Raw genomic sequence first — 23,346 nt, forward strand, 5'->3', positions numbered from 1 at the left:
TTTTATTTATTTTTTCTTTTTTCTTTTTGAAGGGATATAATACAGATACACAGTTAGTCTTCTCCAAACCCTTCTTTCTTCCCAATCCGCCGCCTTCTTTAATTAGCAGCCCTAATAGGTTTGGAGAAGACTATTAGGGTTCAAACAATTAATTCCTTTAAAGCCTACCCTATATATATATATATTCAAACAATTAATTCCTTGTGCATATTAATCAAACATGACTGTGTGGTACACTCGAGACCTAAAGTTAAGGCATGAAGTGGTCGAGCTTAGTGATGGGTCTTCATCCATTATTCGCTTTACCATTCATCCAAACTCCACACACCTTGAAAGGTGGATCAAAGGTTCACACATTGATTCACAGAATGAAACTCAAATTGTCGAAGGATCGAAAGTAGTAGAGGTTGATGAGGACCAATTCATGTCTAACTTAGAGACATATTCTACAGCAATCTCCAACATGATACCTTCTTCACTAAGAATCGACTCCTGGGCTCGACAATGTCTTGTCAAGAAAATAATTATAGAAGCTCGTTTGGATTTATTGCATTATTCATTATATAATGCATATAATGGGTCAGTTGGTAATAGGTTGTGGATGACTAGTGTGGAGATACATATGAGCACTATTTATGAGTTGGAAAAAGAACATGCAATGGTGCAATCAATAGTGGATTTGGAGGAAGGGAGAGTAATCGATTTTGTTGAAGGAGGAGATCATGGTTACTGTGAGAGTTCTTGTTGTTGTGCCATTTGTTTAGAGGAGATTTCTGCAGAGACACACGTTGCTTGCATGCCTTGCTTCCATGTCTTTCACAATTACTGCATTGTTCAATGGTTGAGCATGAGTCACCACTGCCCGATATGCCGTTTTGAGATGCCGACTGTTACCAATTGAATGCCTTGGTCAACTTCTTCTTTCTTTTTTTTTCTTTGTTGAGTGTGTGTTTGACAAAAAAAATATGCTAACTTATTTTACTATTCAGTTTATTTTTGCTACTATTCATGGATTTCACTGCACTTTTTAATACTATTCATGGATCACACCGTACTATTTTAGTTAACTTTTACCTTTATCTATAATACTATTTATAGGTCTCACTGTACTTTTTGGTATTATTTATGAGTCTCACTGTACTATTTCAGCTCACTTTTACCTTTATTTACAGTACTTTCAGCAAAAAATTTTTAATTTCAGCAAAATAAGCAAGTCCTAAACACACCCTAATTCTAAGTAAATTGGCATGTAACAAGAGGGCTACATCGATATATGAAATTTTCATTTTGTTTGGAGGAGTACTGGCAGATCTAGGAACTTTAGCCATTAAGAAACTACTATAATTTATTATATCAATTAAGGGTCATGCTAACGAATGCCCTTAGGGCATTGATTAACAATCCATTTTAGGAAAGTTTTGACATCACTTTTATGAAAAATGAAAAAAGCTGTTAAAAAATTAATTGTTTTTCTTTCTTTTCCCATAAAAACTTTCTTTAAATGGATTATTAAATAATGCCATAAGAGTTAGCATTTTCCATTAAAATATACTAAATAATATTGAAAAACCACTAACAATTTTTTTTTTTTTTAAAGAATACTAAGTATTTTAACACACACATGAGAAGAGGAGAAAAGATCTTAAAGAATCACTAACAACTCAAATATTCTAAAAAGTCTTTTTTTTGGTGGAATAAAACTAATAGTCTATTTTTATATACATACGTTTAAAAATTTTAAAAAAAAAAAAAAAAAAACCTTTTGTTTGGTCTTGGTGTAAATCTCACACTTTACACCCTCTAATAATAACAAGCCATATTAACATTTCACTGGACAATGAAATAAATCTGTCACACACAATCACTCTTCCTAAAATCCCATTTCACAAAAATCCAAAAGCCCAGCTTCCACACACAACTAAGAACCAAATCCTGCAACCTTTAACCACTAGGGTGTAAAAAAACAGGTGAAGCCACCGTTTGGCGGAGTGTAGAAAAATATACAAAGAAAAACTTTGTAAGATTGTTTTGGTGGTTTCTTTTTGTAAGATTTGTTGGTGTCGAGATGATTTATTGTAGAGATTGATGACTCAATAGAAACCCACAATTGCTATGAAATATAATTACTCATTTTCCTTCATAACTATGTGTTGTTTTGCCTATATACCGAAATTTAGGATCTGTAGATCTACGAATTTTAGTTGTGGTGGGATTCGTGGAAGGGGGGAATGGATAAGAAAGGTGTTAATGGCATGATTTAAATGATTAGTCATTGGGTGTGGCTAGTTGTATTATCGTTTTAGTAAAATGCTGTTGTGGAGCTCTTTTATTGGAGGGTGTAAACCTCATGCTTTATGCCACATCTGGACGCAATTTGCACTCTTAAAAAAAACACCAAAACCGTTTAAAAGGTAAAACCAAAAGGGGTTAAAAAAAACTAACAAAATGAAAAAACAAAAATGGACCAATGAAAGATAAAAGTAAGAACTGATAGTTCTGATACAAGAGTAATAAAGTAAGAGAAAGTATGAAATGATGAGAAACTGAGAGAGTAACAAATGATACATGCTGTGACTAGAGAGGAGAGCTGCTACAATTGCAAAGCCAAGAGTAGAGCTGAAGACATATTGCCAAAGAGAACTTATAGCCACAACATCTCCCTTAATACTTTTTTTTTATAGAAAAAATGAAATTAAGAATTATTTTCATGGAATGGATTGAACGAGTTACGAATTTAAATGGTTATATTAGGGTTTTTATTTTTTGTTTTTGAATGAGTCTTTTGTATATATTTTGTTCATTTGTTGTTGTTTGGATTATTTTTGCTGTTATTTAGACTAATTTTTATGAGAAGTGTTATATCCATAATATTTTCACAACAAATCCTACGTGGTTAATTGTTATTAGTTTTAATTTGAACTCATCACTGAAATTACGTTTTTGCCCACTAGTAATGACCAATAACAATCTACTATTTAGGATTTATTGTGAAAATATTATAAAAAATGTTGTGTACGTAACATTTATCAATTATTATTGTTGTTGTTGTTTTTTATTTTTTATTTTTTTAAGGGGTTAAAAATTATGTTTGGGAGTCAAGATTATTTTTGTTGAACTCATATTCTTGGAATTCTCAAATTAGGGTGTACAATTTTTTTTAGGGAAAAGTTAAGAATAATTCTCTCATCTCTTGAATCCCTTTGAACCTATTTGATTCCAAATATGTGTGTGTGTGTGTATATATATATATATTTCAACGTTAAATTTGGTGTAATTTTAAGCAATATTACAGCACTCAATATTTTTTAATTGAATGCGAATTTTGATAAATTCACCATTAGATTACATTATCTTCATATATTCTCTATGCTTGTAAAATTTTAAGGTAATCAAAGATTAATAGTCATGTCATTAATAAATTATTTAAATTCAAGTTTTTATAGTTTAATGTAATGCATAAAAGATGAGTATATGAATCGAATGATAAATAATATCTAATTGACATAAAATTGTCATGAATATTAAAAATATATAAAACATGTAATTCAACAGTATAACTTTCAAAATATAAATTCTATAATTTTCAACAGTATGATTTTCAAAATATAATACTTTTGTTATTCACAGCCACGAGTAGAGATAATGTAGACACTGCATAGCTGTGAGAGCTTGACACACAGCACCTTGGATACACGATAATGTCCAATTGGAATGCACCACCATATACCATGCAATTACCTCATAGTAATGCACCACCATATACAATGTTTCTTTTTTTTGATAATCACAACCATATACAATGTAATTAACTCACAACGACTAATTATTAATGTGTCACCAATATTGTACCATGAATGAGTTAATTAAGAGCCTAAGACCTATAGTTGGAGCTACGATCATTAAAGAATTGGCACTAAAAGGAATCTAAGAAGTGGCGTCATTTCACACACGTCAATTTTTATTTATTTATAGAGTCCCAGACACATCATTTTTGATGCATGTACGTACAATAATATTATTAATGGGACATTTGGCCCCAAACCTAAAAGCTAACGACATGATTTATTATACATTAAAATAATTCACGTGTGAGATAGTTAGAGGAAACTAACCATTCGTGAGGTTCCTAAAACCTACATCACGCGTGACCAAATCCTTAATTACATTTTATAGTTCAAGGCCTGATTTTATCCAATCCATAAATTAAAAGACGTCAAACATTTTTAACTTAAAATTGGTAATAAAATCATTTATATTTATATATATATATATATATATATATATATATATATATATATATATTAATAAACAAAATTAAGAGAAAATTCAATTAGAATCTATAATTGAAATCTAATTTTATGTCACGTGTCTTAAATAATTAATTTTAGAGAAAGTTTTATTTATTAATTTTGGAGTCAAATGTGAGACTACATCATAAATATTCATGAAAGTAAGTTATTGCATACAAAAACCAAAAAGTTCAGAATTAATAAACATTTTTTTTTTGAAAAAAATGAACAATTTACATTTTCTACTTAATAATATTCTTACAAGACTTTTTAAACAGTAAAAAAATATAAGAATAACTATTAATAATATTTAAATTATATATGTAAGAATTATACTATGCATCTTAATGTATATCTTTTAAGAGTTACAAGCTAGTTGAGTATTATTATCGAAGAGTTCAAATCCAATTAAATTCTAAATTGGAGTCAAATTTTGCACCACGTATCGATCTTTTTTTTTTTGTAGTAAGTGAACTATTGGGTGCAAATTGAAGAGTCTAAATCTAATTAAATTCTAAATCATATATATATATATGTATATATATAAAATAAATAATAAGAAACTATTACATATTTTAAAAAGGTCTGGTTTAAAAAAATGTGCAAACTAATATTATATATAATTTGAATATCTTTTATAAAAAAAGTACATAATTTGAACCGAGTATTTGTGAATGTTTTTAATTGTATCCATGCATATGCACAAGTTTACACACTAGTCCATATATATAATAATAGGTAAAGCTGAGAGAAACTCAAATTAGAATTCCAAATTAAAATTTCAATTTTACGTCATGTCTTAAATTATTTATTCTTAAAGTGTTTTATTTCTTAATTTTATAATCAAATGTGGGACCACATCATAAATATTCATTCAAGTGAATTATTAAGTATAAAAACCAAAGAGTCTAGAATAAATGAATCGTAAAAAAAAAAAAAAATGCTTCACAATAATTTAAAAAAATATGGACAAATTACATTTTATACTTAATAATATTTTTACAAATTTTTTTAAAGAGTTAATAAAATATAAAAATAACTATCAATAGTATTTAAATTATATATATATAGGAATTATATTATAAATCGCATTGTATATCTTTAAGTGTATCCATGCATATCCATGATGTAAGGTCACAATTTGTGCCCAAACCCGAAAGATACAATTGGGATATGCCCAAAAAGCCCAATATAGTGAATTTGTAGAGAGTGGGCTTGAAATCTAGGTTCTTGTGCTTTTTACTAATGAAGATGATGGGCTCAATCACAACATCATACAGATGAGATAGCTTATATAATAAAAATCGTCCTCGGACTCAAGCCGAGGAGGTTAGATCCTATATTTCTCTTTCTTAAGGAAATGTTACAGGTATTGATCTTAATGTCTATAGTGTTTTCTTTTTTCTATCTCCGATCCCCTTTCTTGAACATCTTCTCCTCCTTTTATATCTTCTTTCCTCCTCTCTCCATCTTCCACGTATGGATTAGATTACTGGTTTGGATTCTTGTCCCATCAGCCCATCCCTGAAGTCTTTGAAGATAGTTGTAAGGTTGAACCCTGATGCTCAGACATCACTTCCCCATTAATGTGGCCAGAGGTTTAATTGCATAACATTTAATGCGGTGGTAGCAGTTTTATCTTAGATATTTCATAGCCATTCCTGTATACCCTCCATGCTTATCCTTACTTACAGGATTTCCTAGAACATCGCCTTTGGACATCGAACAACCCTTCCCTATCTCAGCTTTAAATAGCCGAGGTAGGAGTCATCCTAGGACAACCTTCGGGGATGACCTTGATCGGCCTTCGTCTCTTTATCCATCAACACTACCTTTTGAGTCCATATTCCCACATCCTCGAACCATTTATTGTCTTTTGATTGCAAGCTAGTATATATAAAGAGTACGTACAAAACATCACTTGCAAATAGACGAGATACAAGTCACTAAACATACATCTAATTCTAGGACTGCAATTTATTTCATAATTTTTTGTCACAACTTTAACGTGACAAATTAGAAGTGGTTACCTATTACTTATACATAAACTCACCATTCTTCTTTCATCACTTACACTCTGCTACATCACAATTGTAACAAAAAAATTGTGTAATTATTTGTGTCACTAGATTTTTTCCTAGCCTAAAGGTTGGGACTAAAAAATCCAACTTCGACAAATATGAAATACCATCTTCGAAGTTCTTTAATTTCTATGACCTAAACACGTTTTACATACAAGTATCAACAAAGAAATCCAGGATCTACCTCATTTTTCCATAAAATGTATTAACATTATGTGAAATATAACAAAGGATCGATAAAACTTAATTCTACTAAATACTGAAAATTTGTAAGGTGGCCAAGTCAAATATGTAATGGTTGAGTACTTTTTGTCAGCTACTAGAAAGAAACTGAAGCACAATCTCTCTCCTTCTTCTTTTTTGTTGTTGTTGTTGTTAAAGTTACACCTGGTGTAATACTTTAAGCAATATTATACGACTCAATATATTTTTAATTTGATATAAATTTTGACAAATTTACCGTTAGATTACATTATTTTCATATATTTTTTATGCTTGCAAAATTTCAAGGTGATTAAATATTAATAACCATGTCATCAATCAATTGCTTAATTCAAGTTTTTGTAATTTAAAATAATACATAAAAGATGAGTTTATGGATTGAATAGTAAATAGCATTCACTTGACATGAAAATTGACATGAATATTAAGAACATATAAAATATGTAACTTAACGATAGGATTTTCAAAATATGAATTATATAATAGTGTAACATTGCTTAGAGTCATACCAGGTGTAACTTGAACTCAACTGTGTGTGTGTGTGTCTTAAACAGGTGCTCTTAAGGCAATTTTTAATAAACTATCTAAAAAATGTTTTGACATTGATCTTAATGGAAATATAAAAAGCTGTTAAAACTTAAAACAATTAATTCCTTTTTTTTTCTGACAAAAATATTCTAAAAATATATTATAAACAAATGCTCCTAGGGCAACTGTTAACTTCTATATATATACTTTTCTTTTTTCATGAACAACCAAATCAATATTTAATATCAACAATGACCTAGTGGGTAAGATACTGGACCAAAAGGTCTCAGGACTTAGGTTTGGGCCTCAATAACTAGCTATGTATTGGTGCTCCTTAAATCCCATTTTTATCCCAAGCGGTCAATTTAAAAAATAAGTGAGTTCCTCACCAAAACCAAGAGTATAAGGTACTACTAGAATCACAGCGGTCCTGTAATAGGTTTGGCAATAGCTCACAGTTGAAAGTGACAACTTTTAGGTTATGTTTGGTCCCCATCAATTACTTTTTTTTTATTTGAAAAATTCTAACAACTCTCAAGTCACCATCTTTATTATAAAATATAAAATCAATATATCATATCTTTATTTTTATTTTAAAATTTAGCTATATAATTAAAAAAAATAAGAAGAAGATGCGTGACAAATTATGATTGGTAGAATATATGTGTGTGTATGCACGTGAAGCTCCTTCATGGAAACTTGTCCCCTCACATCCTACAAGTACTTATATTTAACATGTGAGAGGATGTTTATATTCTTCATTAGGATTACTTTATTTTATTTTATAATAGGGTAAAATTTAGATACAATTCTTTAGGTACTGTATTTTAACCTTCTTAACTAAATTCAAACTCATGACTATAATGACCAATAAAGCACAAATCATGCTATTTTAAAAAATAATAATTAATCAATTATGTATTTAATTTTTTAAAGAAATCTACCCTATAGCACTTAAAGAAATTATAACTAAATTTACCGTTTAAAAAAAATTTTTATTGTGCTCACTAATAACATCACATGCCTCTCTCTCTCTCTCTCAATAAAAAAATTTATAAAAAAACTCCCATAATATTTCAAAATAAAATGCGTTATGAAATTAGTAAATACTCCTATTCTTTTTAATATATTCAAGTAGATATATATATTTGTACTTTTTTTATTTATATATATACACACACATATTATTTTCTAAATCTTAGAATGAGTAAAAGAAAGAGAAAAACAAGAAGAAGAGAACTGCTACATTTATAATATTTTTATAACAAATCTTAGGTAGAAAGTTGTTATTAGTTCTGATTTGAATTTATAAATGAAATTACTTTTTTTACCCATTAATAACAACCTGTCACATAGTATTTGTTGTAAAAATATAATAAACATAATATAAAAAGAAAAAAAAAAAGAAAGATGACCGTCTAATCTTTTATATTTTCCCCCAAGCTTAGAGAGTTATTATTATTTCTTTTAGAAAAAAAAAAAAAAGTGTTTTCCTCATTTAGTCATTTGGCTTTTTTCAAAGTGTGACATATGCACATGCAATATTCTTTCCTCCTTTATTGAATTTGTTCTCTTTTGAGCATTTCACAATCTCCTTGCCTAAAAAAATAAAAATAAAAATAAAAAAATTCCATTAATGAATCCGACAGTGTAGTTAATAACCGTTTAACGACAGCACAGAGAGCATGACAAAACATTCCACGTGGCAGAAACATAACCTCAGCCACTGTGTGAGTGTGTGAAAATCACACAACTGGGTCCCAAAAGAATATTTTTCTTTCCCAAAAAGCCCCACACTTCTTTACTGTAATTACTAATTCCTCTGTTTCCCCAAAACCAAAAAAGAACAAGAAATCTTGTTCTTTACGATTCACAATTCAAACTCCATTCCTCTGTTTCCAAAGTATTCAAAAGCTAAAAAATAAAGAAAGGTACTTAGAGCATTGGGATGCTCTGATTGATTCAAAGTAAAGCCTTTGATTGGAACAGAATTTTGAGTAAATGGTTGTTAATTTTCATGGCTTGTGGGCTTTATGCCTCTGCTTTTTTTCTTTTTGGAAAAACAAAAGGTGAGTGCTTTTGGAATATATCTTTTTTTTTTAATCTGTTGGGTTCAATTTATTTATCTGCTTTGATGGGTGTAATTGTGTTATCAGTTTCGTGGTATTAAAATTTGGTGAGTCATGTGGAAATTGTCATTATTAGTAGTTTGCGACGTTTTTTTAATTACTTTTTGCAGGTTATATTTGGTTTGGGTTTAATTTGGATAATTCTATTTGTTTTTTTTCAAGTGGGGTTTGAGAAATATTGGTGGGTTTTTTTTGTTTTTGTTTTTAGCAGGTAATTTGAGGTTTTGAATGGTTAATTTACGTGTCAAGCTCAAATTTTGCTATACTTGTGTATTGCTTTTTGTTGCGTTTATTTTGATTGAATGTGAATTTTGATGCCTATCTGTTTTCTTGTGTTGGAATTTAGTTTCCAGTTCATTTGCACCATGTTTTGAATTGGGCTGTTGGAAATTTTGATTGTCATATTAGTTTTCTTGTGCAAAGTGTGAACTTTTAGTGTATGAGAATTGGCCTGATTGATCATGCTATTGCGACAGAGTAGTCAGCTTTGTGAATTGGTTGTATTTTGTAATTACATATAAAGTTTATTGAGTTACTGTTGTTGGTGATTGCAGATATTGCAATTTTTTGAGGCAATATGAGAAGTAAGCATAGGATTGGAAAGCGGCGGAAGGTTGAAATTAGGCGGAAATTCGGGAAGATAATGAAGTGTCTCTGCTCCGGCGAACAGTTCGGAGCAGTAGATGAAATGGTTCCTTCATCAGATTCCCTTGCAATCAAGGATCGCTCAGATAGTGCTTGTTCTTCGAAAGCTAGTGAGGTCGGAAAGAAGCTGGATACTGGGAATATAGAAGAAGCAGAATCATCTCTGCGTGAGAGTGGTTGTTTGAACTATGAGGTTGGTAGCATTAAAGTCTGTTTGTCTCTCGAGTAATAATTTTTCTGTTTCTAATTTAGTTCTGGCTGGATATATAATCTTATATATAATGAGCCTTAGAAGCAGTGTTTGATTTTCAAAATCTATAACTAAAATCCTTAGGAATTCGTATTGAATATAAATTAATTTTAACAAACTCACTCTGAGGTACGTTGGTTTTCAATGATATTTAACTTGGATGTATTTAGTTAAGAGTCAAGATGATCCAGACCTATGTCTACAAGCATCCGTTTTTGTTTTAAGTTGAACTTATGATATCACCTCAACAAGCCTATATTTTTTGGTAACAATTACATTAACAAAATCCTCAACAAAGCTTTATGGATCATACTTGATTGCTCTAATTAAAGGCCATTGCTGCTTTTAGATTGTAGATCATCATGTTTTCACATGCACATACCTCTGCACCTTTTTATGATCATTTGTATTGGGTTTCTAAGAACAAGTTGTCTGCATATGCAGGAAGCAAGAGCATTATTAGGAAGATATGAATATCAGAAAGGAAACATAGAAGCTGCTCTACATGTATTTGAAGGAATAGATATTGCTGCAGTGACTCCCAAGATAAAAATTACCCTTGCTAAAAGAGAACATCGTAAGAGACGTTCTCAAAATTTTGCTCCCCCACCAATGTCTATACACGCTGTCAGCTTACTCTTGGAAGCAATCTTTCTCAAAGCAAAATCGTTGCAGGATCTTGGGAGGTTTAAAGGTATTTATTTTTGATAAGTGGTTTAAAGGTATTTAAATTCTGCTGATGCATTGTTGCTGTTTGCTTTCTGAATTCATTGAAATTGTAAGTTATTATTTTCACATATTCTTAATCCACGGATTGCTTTTGTTTTTAGTTTTTCCTGGTTCTCTTAGAAAACTTAAATTAAATACCATTCCAGCCTGCCTTCACCAAAAGATTCCTGGTTATGTTCTTATATATTACAACTCATTTTGGAGCCTTGCTATTTAAGAAAATCTGGACATGCAATAGGGATAGCCCCCATGATTTTTCATTGTAATTTTTTTAAAATAAATAAAAATAATTCCTGAGCTGCTATAGCAATAAGAAAATAATTGCATAGCTAATTTTTATTTCCAATCATTCTTGCAGAAGCTGCTCAATCTTGCCAAGTTATCTTGGACATAGTTGAATCTTCATTACCAGAAGGCTTGCCTGAAAACTTTGGTGCTGACTGTAAATTGCAGGAGACTCTAAACAAGGCTGCTGAGTTGCTTCCAGAATTATGGAAACTTGCTGATTCTCCACATGAAGCAATCTTGTCATACCGGCAGGCACTCCTCCTTAATTGGAATCTTGATGCAATAATTACAGCTAAAATCCAAAAAGAGTTTGCCATCTTTCTTCTGTACTGTGGAGGTGAAGCAAGCCCCCCAAATCTCCGCTCCCAAATGGGCAGTTCATTTGTACCCAGAAACAATATAGAAGAGGCTATACTTCTGCTAATGATGCTATTAAGGAAAGTTTCTCTCAAGATAATTGAGTGGGATCCGTCAATCCTGGACCATCTTACGTTTGCTCTATCTGTGGCAGGGGATTTGAGGGCTTTAGCTAATCAGCTGGAAGAATTGCTTCCTGGATTAATTGACTGGAAAGAAAGGTACAGTACTTTGGCTTTCTGTTATTATGGAGCAGGGGAGGACTTGGTTGCTTTGAATTTACTTAGAAAACTGTTGAGTAGAAATGAGGATCCAAAATGTGTTCCAGCTTTCTTAATGGCTTCAAAGATTTGTGGGGAAAGCCCTGATCTTGCAGAAGAAGGGACAAGTTTTGCTTGCAGAGCCCTTGAAAGTTTGGATGCTGGATGCAATCAATTGGAAAGTACTGCCAGATGTTTATTGGGTGTCTCACTTTCAGCACATTCTAAATTAGCTGTTTCGGATTCAGAGAGGGTCACAAGACAATCTGAGGCAGCTCAGTCCCTGGAAACTGCTGGGAGAATTACTAGAATGAGTGACCCCAATATTCTTTACCATCTGAGCGTAGAAAATGCTGAGCAGAGGAAGTTGGATACTGCAGTTCGTTATGCAAAGCGATTGCTAAAACTGGAAGCTGGTTCTAATATCAAAGGGTGGCTATTGTTGGCCCGGATATTATCAGCTCAGAAACGGTTTTTGGAGGCTGAAACTGTTATTAATGCTGCACTTGATCAGACTGGAAAATGGGATCAGGGAGAACTGTTGCAGACCAAAGCTAAACTACAAATTGCTCAGGGTCAGTTAAAAGGTGCCATTGAAACGTATACTCAGCTTCTTGCTGTTCTTCACATTCAGCGTAAAAGCTTTGGTTCTGGGAAGAAGCTTCTCAAGGTTTGTAAATGGTTTTTGCGTTTATAACCTCCAAAATATTTTCACATAGTTCTCTTATGATCTTTTTCTTTGAATCTGTACGTGTTAAATTGGATTCTTGCTTACAGAAGAATCATAATTAGTTCTAGAATTGGAAGAATTTGATACTTACTAAAACCAGATCTAGAGATGGTTTTTGAATTTTATATTAGTCATGAACTAGTCCTTGATTATGCAACTAGTGGGAGTTTTACACTTGCTAGTATTCTGAAAGTGAGTGCTCCTTGATAGAGAGATGGAATGATTACTGATTGAGTGTCTGCAAGTGATTATCTTTCTGTGAGACAATTTTAACAAGGTGCTATTCTGTTGGGAAAGAATATTAGAAGTGGGTTCATGCTGTTTAACACTGACTTTAATTTTGTCAAGTTATATCATTGAAGAACTAGTGTCACAATGAGATAAATGCACTTTTATAAATTTAACCCTGTATGTAACATAATAGCATTTTAAAGTCAGAATAATGGATAATCTTCTTGCTTTGAACCTGAGTCACTGAGGTTATGGAGACAATCACAGTTCATTTTCTGAATATGCTTTCCATTACCAAAAAGTGTTTCCTTTTTTTTTTTGGTCTCTTTATCTTTACCTTTCCTGGAAATCTTTTGTCACAGATAAAATGTTTTCCAGCTAGTTACCTGTTTTGCAATATTTATGACAGAGCAGCAGAACTGCTAAGAGTTTGGAACTGGAAGCATGGCATGATCTTGCTTCCGTCTACATAAGCCTGTCACAGTGGCATGATGCTGAAATTTGTCTTTCCAAATCTAAGGCCATCTGTTCTTACTCTGCTTCTAGATGTTATACCACAGGTATTTATGTCATTTCTCTGTATTTTTTTTTTCTTCTTCTTCTTTATTTTATTTAGTGTCTTGATATATTTTGTTTTGGTCAGAAGAAATCCTTGATATTCTAGATGGCGTTTTCTGGGTAAAATCTTTATAGTGGTCCAATTGACCTTTTTTCTCATAATTGTTAACACATAGCAACTTCAGCTTTGCAGAAAGTATTGGAAAAATGATATAGTTGGTTGTTTCTAGTGGAAATCAAGAAAGAAGAAGGTTATGAAAAAGGGTTAAGTTGGACCCAATTGTTACTGGTATATCTTGTTTTAGTTTTAGCTCTTAAATTTATTGTACTGAACCTGAATTTCTAGTCTCTAACTGACTGTTGCCATTGTTTCTGGAAGTGTGAATTATTGGCCTACATGTATTTCACTTTCTGCTAGAATTGGTGTTGGTTTTAATTTTGAGTATAAAGCTAGAAGTTATTTTTTTTCTTTTTCTTTTTTTCAATTAGTTGTTCCATATCCTCCCAAGATAGTCAGATACTATATATGCTTTTTTTTGTGTGTGTGTGTGTCAGTGTGAAAGAGAGAAAGAGAGAGTTTGCTTACTTTTATAGTTTTCCCAAGTTCTAATAAATGGGCATTTTTTGAGGAAAATATTGGAAAAAAATATTCTTGTAGCACAAACTTTTTTTTTTTTTTATCAAATTGGTTTTCCATTGTGTATTAGTTGCTAATGTCTGCTTACATATTTGAAAGACAAGGAATTATTTCCTGAATCGATGTTTATGTTTTTGTTTCTTCAGGGGGGAAGGAAAAAGTTAACTTCATTTGTTCTTCATTGCCATGAATAGGGTTTTTTTTTTTTTTTTTTTTTAATTAAAAAAAAATATTGCAACTTTTGAAAGTATCCATCTAAGTCAAATCACCATCCTCCCTAACTTCAATATTTTTCCAATTAAAAGTCACTGATTTGCTGCTTGGTTGCTGGAATTTGGTTCAGTTGTTGTACAACAACTTCACTGACTTGTAGGGCTTGCCAATTTGTACCTTTTAATTCTGCCTCAAGTTTTAAAGTATTTAGTTTCAATTGGAAAATAGCTGTAGGCTCCCCAGAATCTGAAACTGGGAAAGAAAAAGCTTATTTGAACATTCTTTTGTGTGGTCGAAAACTAGAATGTTTATTGGTATTCGACTGGAACCTCTGATAGAAGGGATTAGAAATTCATTGATTTTACAGGTCTACTATATGAAGCAAAGTGCCTCTATAAAGAAGCTCTAAGAGCTTTTGGATCTGCTTTGGAAATAGATCCCACCCATGTCCCAAGCTTGATCTCCACAGCTGTGATTCTCAGAGAGCTCGGTAGTCAATCATATCCAGTTGTGCGAAGCTTCCTGATGAACGCATTACGGCTTGACAGAATGAATCATTCTGCATGGTATAATCTTGGCTTACTTTATAAAGCCATGAGTACTACATCGGCATCACTAGAAGCCGCAGAATGTTTTGCGGCTGCTGCATTTCTTGAAGAGTCTGCACCAGTTGAACCCTTCAGATGATAAGTTCCATGTAAAAATTTCATCTCTGTAAAGCATACAAAATTACATCCTCTCCAGTGTCCCATCAGTGTATCTTGATATGAATCTTCAGATATTGTAGTAGAAGTTAGTCCAGCTTCTGATCTGGTTGAGTTACAATTCTCAGACCCCACAAGCTGGGTAGGATTAACAAGTGACCTGCAAGGCTATATAACTCAACCACTTGCATACAGCAACATATGAACCCCTTTCTTTGGTAATTGGAGCTTTTGAAGCCTCAACAACCCACGGGGGTGTGTACTTAATTTGACAACATATGTGATCCTTAAAATGGATAAATGTTTTGATTTGGAATCAAAATGCATTCTGGTTTGTTGACGACATGACCATAGTGTTTCAACTTTCAACCTTCGGGGTTTTGATTAGTTTATATGATCTTCCTATAGAATATTTTCATCTTCAAATTCTATATGAAATGGGGAAAAGAATCGTCTTGTAATGGGCTCCTTTTGGCAATCCATCACCTATGAGAATCTGACATCTCTATGTTATGCTTATGGTCGCATTGGGCACTTCAAAGGGACAGGTTCTCTTTCTTCTGAGCAGCCAACCTGCCGACCCTCCAAAACCAACCTAACTCAACCCAACCCATCAGGTTGGGTTGGTTTTTAGGGCTTGGTAGGTTGGATTGGGTTACAATTTTTTTTTTTTGATAATGAGTTGGGTTGGGTTAGGGTCATAAAATTCCAAACCTGCCAAACCCGACCTGACCCACTCATATATTTAATATATATTATATAATTAATACTTTTTTTAAAAAAAAATAACCAGCTCTTCCTCATATTCTATATAAAAGCTAATATTAATGTATATTAGTTTATATATTAATGTATAATTAAGTTGGAATATTAGTTCACATATTAATGTATATTTTGTTTATTAACTCAGGTGGAAGGTTTGATATATATATTCTGCTCAATTTAATAATAATAGTAATAAAAAAAGTTGTCAAACTCATGGGTTCAACCCAACCCATGTGGGTTGGGTTGGACTTATGTGATGGGTTGAGTTAAGTTGAATTTTTTTTTAACCCATCATAGTGGGTTGGGTCAAAAAATCCCTTTAACTCGACCCAACCCAACCCATGCACACCCTTCTGCACCTATAGAAACTCCTTAGGATCATTTTTTTTTTGGGGCCATGGATGATCATCACTAGACATATAGGATGAGACCTAAAAAATTTTATTTGGATAATTTATGTTCTAAGATAATTATTGATGCGACAATTCTTTTCTCAACGTATCATAAATTAAGGGTGTGTTTGTTTGAAGGTAAAATAGGGTGAATGGAAAACTTTGGAGAGAAAATAGGAAATAAAACTTTTTGAAATGTGTTTGGTTGGCTGGGGAGGAAGGGAAATAAATGATGGGACCAATGTGTTTTCTCCCTGAGCCCACCAAAAAGTTTTCTCCAAAATGGAGAGAAAACTGAAGGGAGAAATTGAGCATCATTTTTGGACGAAAATGCCCATGTGCAATTGAACATGGACTTCACACACGGTGCTTTTCTTCACACTTTTTTTTCTTTTTATCCTCCTGGACTTTGCCTGCCCCCTTTTTACTTTTGATTTACCGGATAGATGTTGCCTTCCTCTTTTATTCTTTTTTTTTTTTTCTTTTGATTTATTGGGCAGCCATGTCCAGTAATTTATTTATTTTTTGCTTTCTTTTGTGTATTTTTTTAATGGACATGATTTTTATTTTTTAATAAACTTAGGTTGATTTTTTTTTTTGGTTGTTTATCACTTTTTTTTTTAATTGGGCACCATTTTTTAACAAGAGTATATATGTTAATTTACACACTCATTTTTTTTATCTCTCCATTTTTCCACTCCCAACCAAACAAAAAGGAGGAAAATTAAAATCTTTTTTATCATCCCACTTTTCCATCCTCTTATGGTCTCACAATTTTCTATTTTTCTACTTTTCTACCCTCCAACCAAACGGACCCTAAGGTTTCAGCTAGCCAACCACAAACAACAAAGCCCACAAGCAAACATCCAATCTTTCTAACCATGGCCCAAGCCCATGGAAAATTTGAAAATTGTAGAAAGGAGATAATTAGTTTGGGAGGTAAGGAAGTGATTTTGGTAAAAGCCATAATATGGTGCTATCCCCTTGGTTAATGTGTTAGCTCGGAACATATGAACTAAGAGTTTGATTCCATTTTGTTGTGTACATGACATTTTCTTTTAATTTTCTCTCAATTGTCATTGTCAATGCAAGCTGTCATCCATTACATTAAATTCCCTTACTTAATCCTTGACTTTTCAAAAAAGGCTACTTTTACCTTATAATTTTTCAACTAAGCTTAAGTCTGCCACAATCCTCTATCTAATGTAAAGCCTCCTCAACCCCTTCAAATTTATGGTAGAAATTCATGATTTATTCAGCAAAGGAGATGCATCTTTATTATGCAAAAACGATTGAAAGGAGAATCAAAGAGGAAGAGGGGAAGGAGGAAGAATCATGAGGGGCACTCAAAGAACATCAAGCTATCTCGCATCATTCACATTTTTTTTACCTTTCTAAATCTCAATCACTTAGCATCTAAAAAAAACCTCCTATGAAGCATGCACGCACTAGATCTCACTATCTTCGATTCAAATATACTCTTCTCTTGTTTTATCATATTATTATATGCAATATGTTACTTTTTTTGGAGCTTTAGCAAAAGCTTCCATGTACCAAGTTCATGGTTCGGCTAACTTGAATGTTTTACTGCAGCCTTCATTTATGTGGATTGGTAAGAATAAGTGCTCACAAACCCATACACTACATAATGTCCCACAAAACGCCGCTAGACAACTCATACATATAATGCAACAAATATCTTCGTTATGTTTGAATTGACACTACTTTCATCAAAAGAAAAAAAATTGACACTACTAAATGCCTTACATTACGACAGGGTATTGTATCGTAGCAGAGTATCACAACAGCACATCATATATAGTGTAATGCTACCACAAACTGATTTGGCCTCCTACAGTTTGTTAAGATATTTTTAATAATAATGTTTAAGTTTTGTGAAAATACATGTGAATGAAAAAGTATGTAATAATATATATTATGGTATTTAAACAACAGTTTTTGTTATTTAAACACCGTTACCAAATAGGACCTAAACTTTCCTTCATTGTTGAATATTATTTATATTGCTTTTTTATTACAAAGGCAGCCCCAACAAAATACAAGATAAGTCTTAAGCATTATTATTTTCATTCACTCTATATTATGAATATTATAAATCATTACTTACTTATTTTATAATGGAAAAAACCCTTATACATTATTCAAATACTTAATAATGGTATTTCATTTGCTAAGGGGGAAACGCAACCGTAGCATGCCAATTGTGACCCATTCTGGACTTGACTCCTAGAAGTAGAACAACATCAGTCTAACTACCAATTTATTAAATCATGACATATGTACTGGCTGCTAAAAAATACCCTTAACATGTACAATGGCTTAAACGACGTCTTTCTTTGTATTTAAATAGCAATTAAATAATATTTATTCAACTTTTATAATATAATTTTAAAAAAAATCATTCTTTTTCTTTTTTTTTTTCTTTTTTTTTTTAAGAAACAAAATTACAATAAAGTTTTTGTTATATTTTGTTTATTACTAATAACAAATTTACTAAGAGATCGTTTTTTATATTCACTCTAATTTTTTTCCTATTCCTCTCTCTCTCTCTCTCTCAATAAAGTTTTTCTTAGGGTTTTAAATGAACCAATTGGGCTCAAGCACAAGCTTATTTATATTCATTTATTTAGCAAATGAGTTAAACTCAAACTTAAGTTTAGGCTTGACTATTAAACAAGATGAGGTAAAACATAATAACATATTTTTTAGCAAAGTAACTTAGGAGTACGAGGTTCGATTTAAGTATATTTAATATATATGCTTATATGTACAAATGTATACAAATATATTTATTGTAAGTGCACAATAGCACCTGGTCCCAAGAACAGTTATGGGCTCAGGCCCAATGAGCCTTAAACAATATGAATTTGTAGAGTGTGGGCTTGAAACCCAGGTTAGAAGCATGTAAGGATTAAATGACAAACTAAAGATTGCAAATACTTGGATACAACAAGGAATATAGTAATCAGCTTCCTTGGACATAAGCCGAGAGTTGTTCTTATATTATCTCTCTCTTTGTTTCTTTTCTTTTTAGGTTACAAAAAGTCCCTCTCCTCTTTGTGTTCCAGGTTGCCCCTTAAATACTCCTCTCTTTGATACTTTGTACACGTGTTGTCCCATCTCCCCCTTAACCTAGATATTTCTTTTCTCAGTGCCTTTGAATAGTAACCAGAAGTTTCCCTTCCACTGTTCAGGTGTCACTTACCCATTAATGCGGCCAGGGTAGTAGGTGCAGGGTCTTTAATGCGGATGTGGCAGCCTTTATCCTTGACATTTCTCCAACACCGGTGCTTCTGGGGCATTCTAGGGTTCACCCCTTTTAACCATTGGCCTTAACCGTGTCATCTCCTAATCTTTACTATGAAATCCCGAGTTCTTCGGTGTTCATCCGAGGGTAAGTTCACCCTCGGCTGGATCCTCGGATCCTCGACGTATGGGCCGACCCACAGTACTAACAAATTCTAAACCCAGGAGCAGGTCGGCCTTCCTTAACACGGCCCAAAAGGCCCACATTCCCATCAGGATCTTTTTACCCCCCCACAATAGCCCCTCAAAATTCTAATTTTCAACGTCCGAGGAGAAAAATAGGGTTTTGATCCGACAAGAACTTACTCCACACATTTTGTGAGTTACGACACGTGTGAAAATCGTTTCGCGTCCCAGAAGATGCCACTTGGCGGTTTTATTTTAAAAAACGCACGCATTTATTACTGTAAGTTACATTTTGTCTCCCACGTTCAATGGTGAGATGGGCATCCAACGGTCTTCGTTACTCCACGAAATTTTAGGCGGGACAAATATAATTTCGAGGCCGCCTTTTCGCACGTCGTGACGCTTCGGGAACTTGCGCCTTCATTTAATTCCTCAGGGGCTAATCCCATCAAAACATCAGCCATCATACCTTACTTGCAGAAAACCGTGGAAATTTGCACACCTTCGACCTTGTAAGTTCTTGCTCCTTCTATTCTTAACCTTTTCTCCTCGGTATTTGTCCTCGGCTATCACTACAAACATTCTCCCTCTTAGAGTTTAGTCTCTCGTTCCTCTGTAATGGGAAGATTCAAGTGTCTAGTTGATTCCGCCGCTGGGATGGAAGGCTTTAGGGCCAAGTACCGTATTCCCAGCGACGTAGGGTTAAAATATTGCCCGGCAGAAGCCGTGGCCGGTTCTAGGAAAGAGGGAGAGGTTATCATCCCAATGATAGCCTTTATAGAAGGTGGGATGACCCTCCCAATGAGACCCGTAACTAGGGAGTACCTTCGCAACCACCGGTTGTGTCCCGATCAGTGCCTCCCAAACGTTTTTAGAGTTTTGGGTAGTGTAGATGCTCTAAACGAGCAGATGGGTTTAAACCTCACCTGGCACGACGTCGTCTTTCTGTACGAGTCCCATAAACTTTCTAAGGTAGGTTATTACATTAAGTCTCGGTCCAGTACCGTTAGGCTGATCTCCTGTCTGCCCAAATCCAACAAAGGCATGAAGGACGACTACTTGATCGTGTCTGGGAACTGGCACAACGGCCTCCACTGCCCAGTTGTGTGGGGAGATCCAGGTGCGAGACCTTAGGATTAACCTCCCCACCTCGCAACTTCCTTGACACTCACAAACATGCACACTAATATGTGTTTATATTTGTTTAACTTTGTCACTCGTTATGTGAATCTGACCATGTTGTTCACTTCTTTCTTTACAGATAAGCAGCACGTGCGTCCACGTTTGAGCCACTGCAGCGTTGCCGATCTAAACCGAGTGCTTCGCTCTGAGGTGTTTGTCAGCGAGGACCTACAACTTAGAGCCGCCCATCTGATTTTAGGATACGACCCCATATCCTCGGACTTCCAAGAAATAGAAAATGCCATAATCGCGGGTGACCGGGGGCGAAGAAAAATAAACGTAGCCCGGCCCAACTTTTTGGATGACCACGATCTCCCTGACGCCCCTGACACCGTTTTATACAACCAGGCCATAGCGGCAATTCCCCTCGCCGTGCATTCCCAGGCAACTATTGTTCCAGAAGAACAGGTGTCTTCTTCGCATACACTAGACGACGAGATAGACAAATTCCATCTTGAAGACACCGAGGGACCTCGCGGGAATCAGTTTGTTGTACTTTCCGACGAGGAGGAAGAAGCCGCCGAGGTCTCTGGAATTGCAGGGTTTGTGGTTGCCCTACCCGAGGATGAATCTGAGGAAGATATGGGCAGGATGCAGGGTCTCCTTACCAACAGAGCTGCGAAGGTTGTGGAGAAGAAGACGAGGACGTCCCAAGTTCCTCCATCTTTACCACCTCCCCCTCCTCCAGCTGAGCCGAAACCTCCAGCTGAGGATCCCAAGAAGAAGAGAAAGGGGGATACTGAGGGGACGATCAGTAAAGACCCCAAGAAACCAAGGCAACAACTCCCACCGGTTCAGCAGAAGAAGCTGGACAAAGGCAAGGGTAGGGCCCGCTCAGTTGAAAGTGGGGAAATTGGGGACGAGGCTGAAGTGCGCCGAGCACCGACCACCTGGTCTCCCGATCTAAGACTGGACGGCGCCCCCATCTCCTGCCAATCCAGTATAAGGGCGGTTCAGCAAGGTCATGCCCACCACTTGGCCGAAGCGTTGGAGCGCCCTCTCTTGTTGCCCAAGGACATGGAGACCTTGGAAAAAATGAACCAGCCGCAACTATTCCTCTCTTTAAAAAGGGATTTAGCGCTGGTAAGTTTACCCATTTTTAGGAAGATTCCACATTTAACAATATTCATAAATTTGTTTACTATTCCTAATTCCATCACACTTTGTTACAGGCCATTCAGGAGGTCTTTACAGCCGAGAAATTTATAGAAGATACTCGGAAGAAGGCCAGGACTGAGATGGAGATTAGGCTGGAGACAGAGAAGACCCTAGGCACAGCCCTTGCTGAGAACGAAAAGCTTACCTTGGAGGTGGCTGAGCTGAGGAGAGAGAAAAACGGGGTCGAGTCAAACTTGAAGACTATGAAGACCCAGATAGAAGGGCAGCGCAAGCTCCTCCGCGAAAGAGATGAAGAGCTCGCCCAAGCCCAAAGGGAGTGCTCGGATCTGAAAAAGGAACTGGCACTGATGAAGGAAGAAGCCAGCTCCTTCCAACTCTCTCTACAAACTGCCAAGCATGCGAGTTTCGAGGAAGGGGTAGCAACCACTGAGGAGCAACTGACAGAGGAGTTCGCGGCTTTGTGCCGAGAATACTGTCAAAAAGTCTGGGGGGAAGCTTTAAACGTGGCAGGAGTTCCTCTATCTTCGGATCTGAGGAAATCCGAGAACGTTTGGCTTCCCCTAGAAATACAGGAGATTGAAGAGGCTCCTGCTGCTACTCCTACCCCTGAGACAACTCTTCCTGCTCTTCCAGATCCTACAGAACCTTCAGGTTCCAATAAAGACAAGGAAGGAGGCGGAAAAGCCGAGAAGGGACTGAGCCAGGCCATGGAGTCCAATGTTCCTCCAACCAAAGTAGCAGACAAAGAAAACAAGGTTCTGTCTGCTTTTGAGTTGGAGTTGAAAAAGACAGAGGGAACCAGCACTTCTCAGCAAGATCCTCCTCCAAAAGCTTAGGACTTAGCTTAGGGCTTCTATTTCTCCATGTTCAGCCTTTATATGTAATGTATACCTAAATGATTAATGAAGAACAACTTTATTTGATTTTTACTCGTGTTGCATCTGTTTTTACTTTATTCTTTTTATATTTATCGCAAAATTTTCCCATTAACACATAACGAAAGTCTCTCAGAGTAAACAAATCTAACTCCCAGGATTGCACAATCATAACTTCCCCATAATCATACACACATTATTAAAGATTTAATAGAAGGTGATATGATTGAGATATTTAAACAATGCCTTTGATTGAAAAGGAAGACCTCGTATAACGATTGGACCCTTGTAATGTACATCGTCTTTTCCAGTAGGATGTAAGTTCCGAGAACCATTCTTTGCACAAATTTGCTTAACACTTAAAAATATAAAACTTAGGATCCAGGTTAGTAAACGGCAACGCATTAGCACCCAAAGATAATAAGAAGTTAACTTTGATCAAAGTCGTGGTCCGAAGAATAAGAATTAACCAATTTTTTCGATTGATTCTTAAAAATGATAATTTCAAATGTTAATTTTTCCAAAGCAGGAGGTCCGAAGACCCGGCATAACTAAGGTTCTGTTTAACAAATGACAAGGCATCAATTTCCACAAGGTTTGTGGTCCGAGGACTACACTTAACCAAATTTCTATTTGATTCTTAAAAATGATAATTTCAAATGTTAATTTTCCCAAAGCAGGAGGTCCGAAGACCCGGCATAACTAAGGT

General features: G+C 34.5%; 2 protein-coding genes across 5 annotated transcripts; both read left to right on the forward strand.

Annotated features, from left to right (window-relative positions):
• The first annotated feature begins 220 nt into the window (after positions 1-220).
• LOC142620612 (uncharacterized) lies at positions 221-901 on the forward strand. The gene has a single exon (XM_075793958.1). The coding sequence runs from the start codon at positions 221-223 to the stop codon at positions 899-901; it is 681 nt and encodes a 226-aa protein (XP_075650073.1).
• Positions 902-8,952: 8,051 nt separating this feature from the next.
• LOC142619938 (protein NPGR2) lies at positions 8,953-15,191 on the forward strand. Of its 4 annotated transcripts, none has more exons than XR_012841618.1 (6): positions 8,953-9,189; positions 9,804-10,087; positions 10,589-10,838; positions 11,232-12,448; positions 13,102-13,299; positions 14,496-14,633. XR_012841618.1 is itself a non-coding variant. In XM_075793329.1 (6 exons), exons 2-6 carry the CDS (start codon positions 9,827-9,829, stop codon positions 14,504-14,506), a joined length of 1,890 nt encoding a protein of 629 aa, XP_075649444.1. In that variant the 5' UTR covers positions 8,955-9,189; positions 9,804-9,826; the 3' UTR covers positions 14,507-14,633. The 4 variants fall into 4 exon arrangements, 2 of the variants coding, with proteins under 2 accessions (XP_075649444.1, XP_075649443.1); XR_012841617.1 differs by having other exon boundaries at positions 8,954-9,189; positions 14,515-15,191; XM_075793329.1 differs by having other exon boundaries at positions 8,955-9,189; positions 13,149-13,299.
• Positions 15,192-23,346: the final 8,155 nt, after the last annotated feature.

This window comes from Castanea sativa, chromosome 12 (genome assembly GCF_040712315.1).
Source record: "Castanea sativa cultivar Marrone di Chiusa Pesio chromosome 12, ASM4071231v1".
In the NCBI taxonomy this organism is placed as follows: domain Eukaryota; kingdom Viridiplantae; phylum Streptophyta; class Magnoliopsida; order Fagales; family Fagaceae; genus Castanea; species Castanea sativa.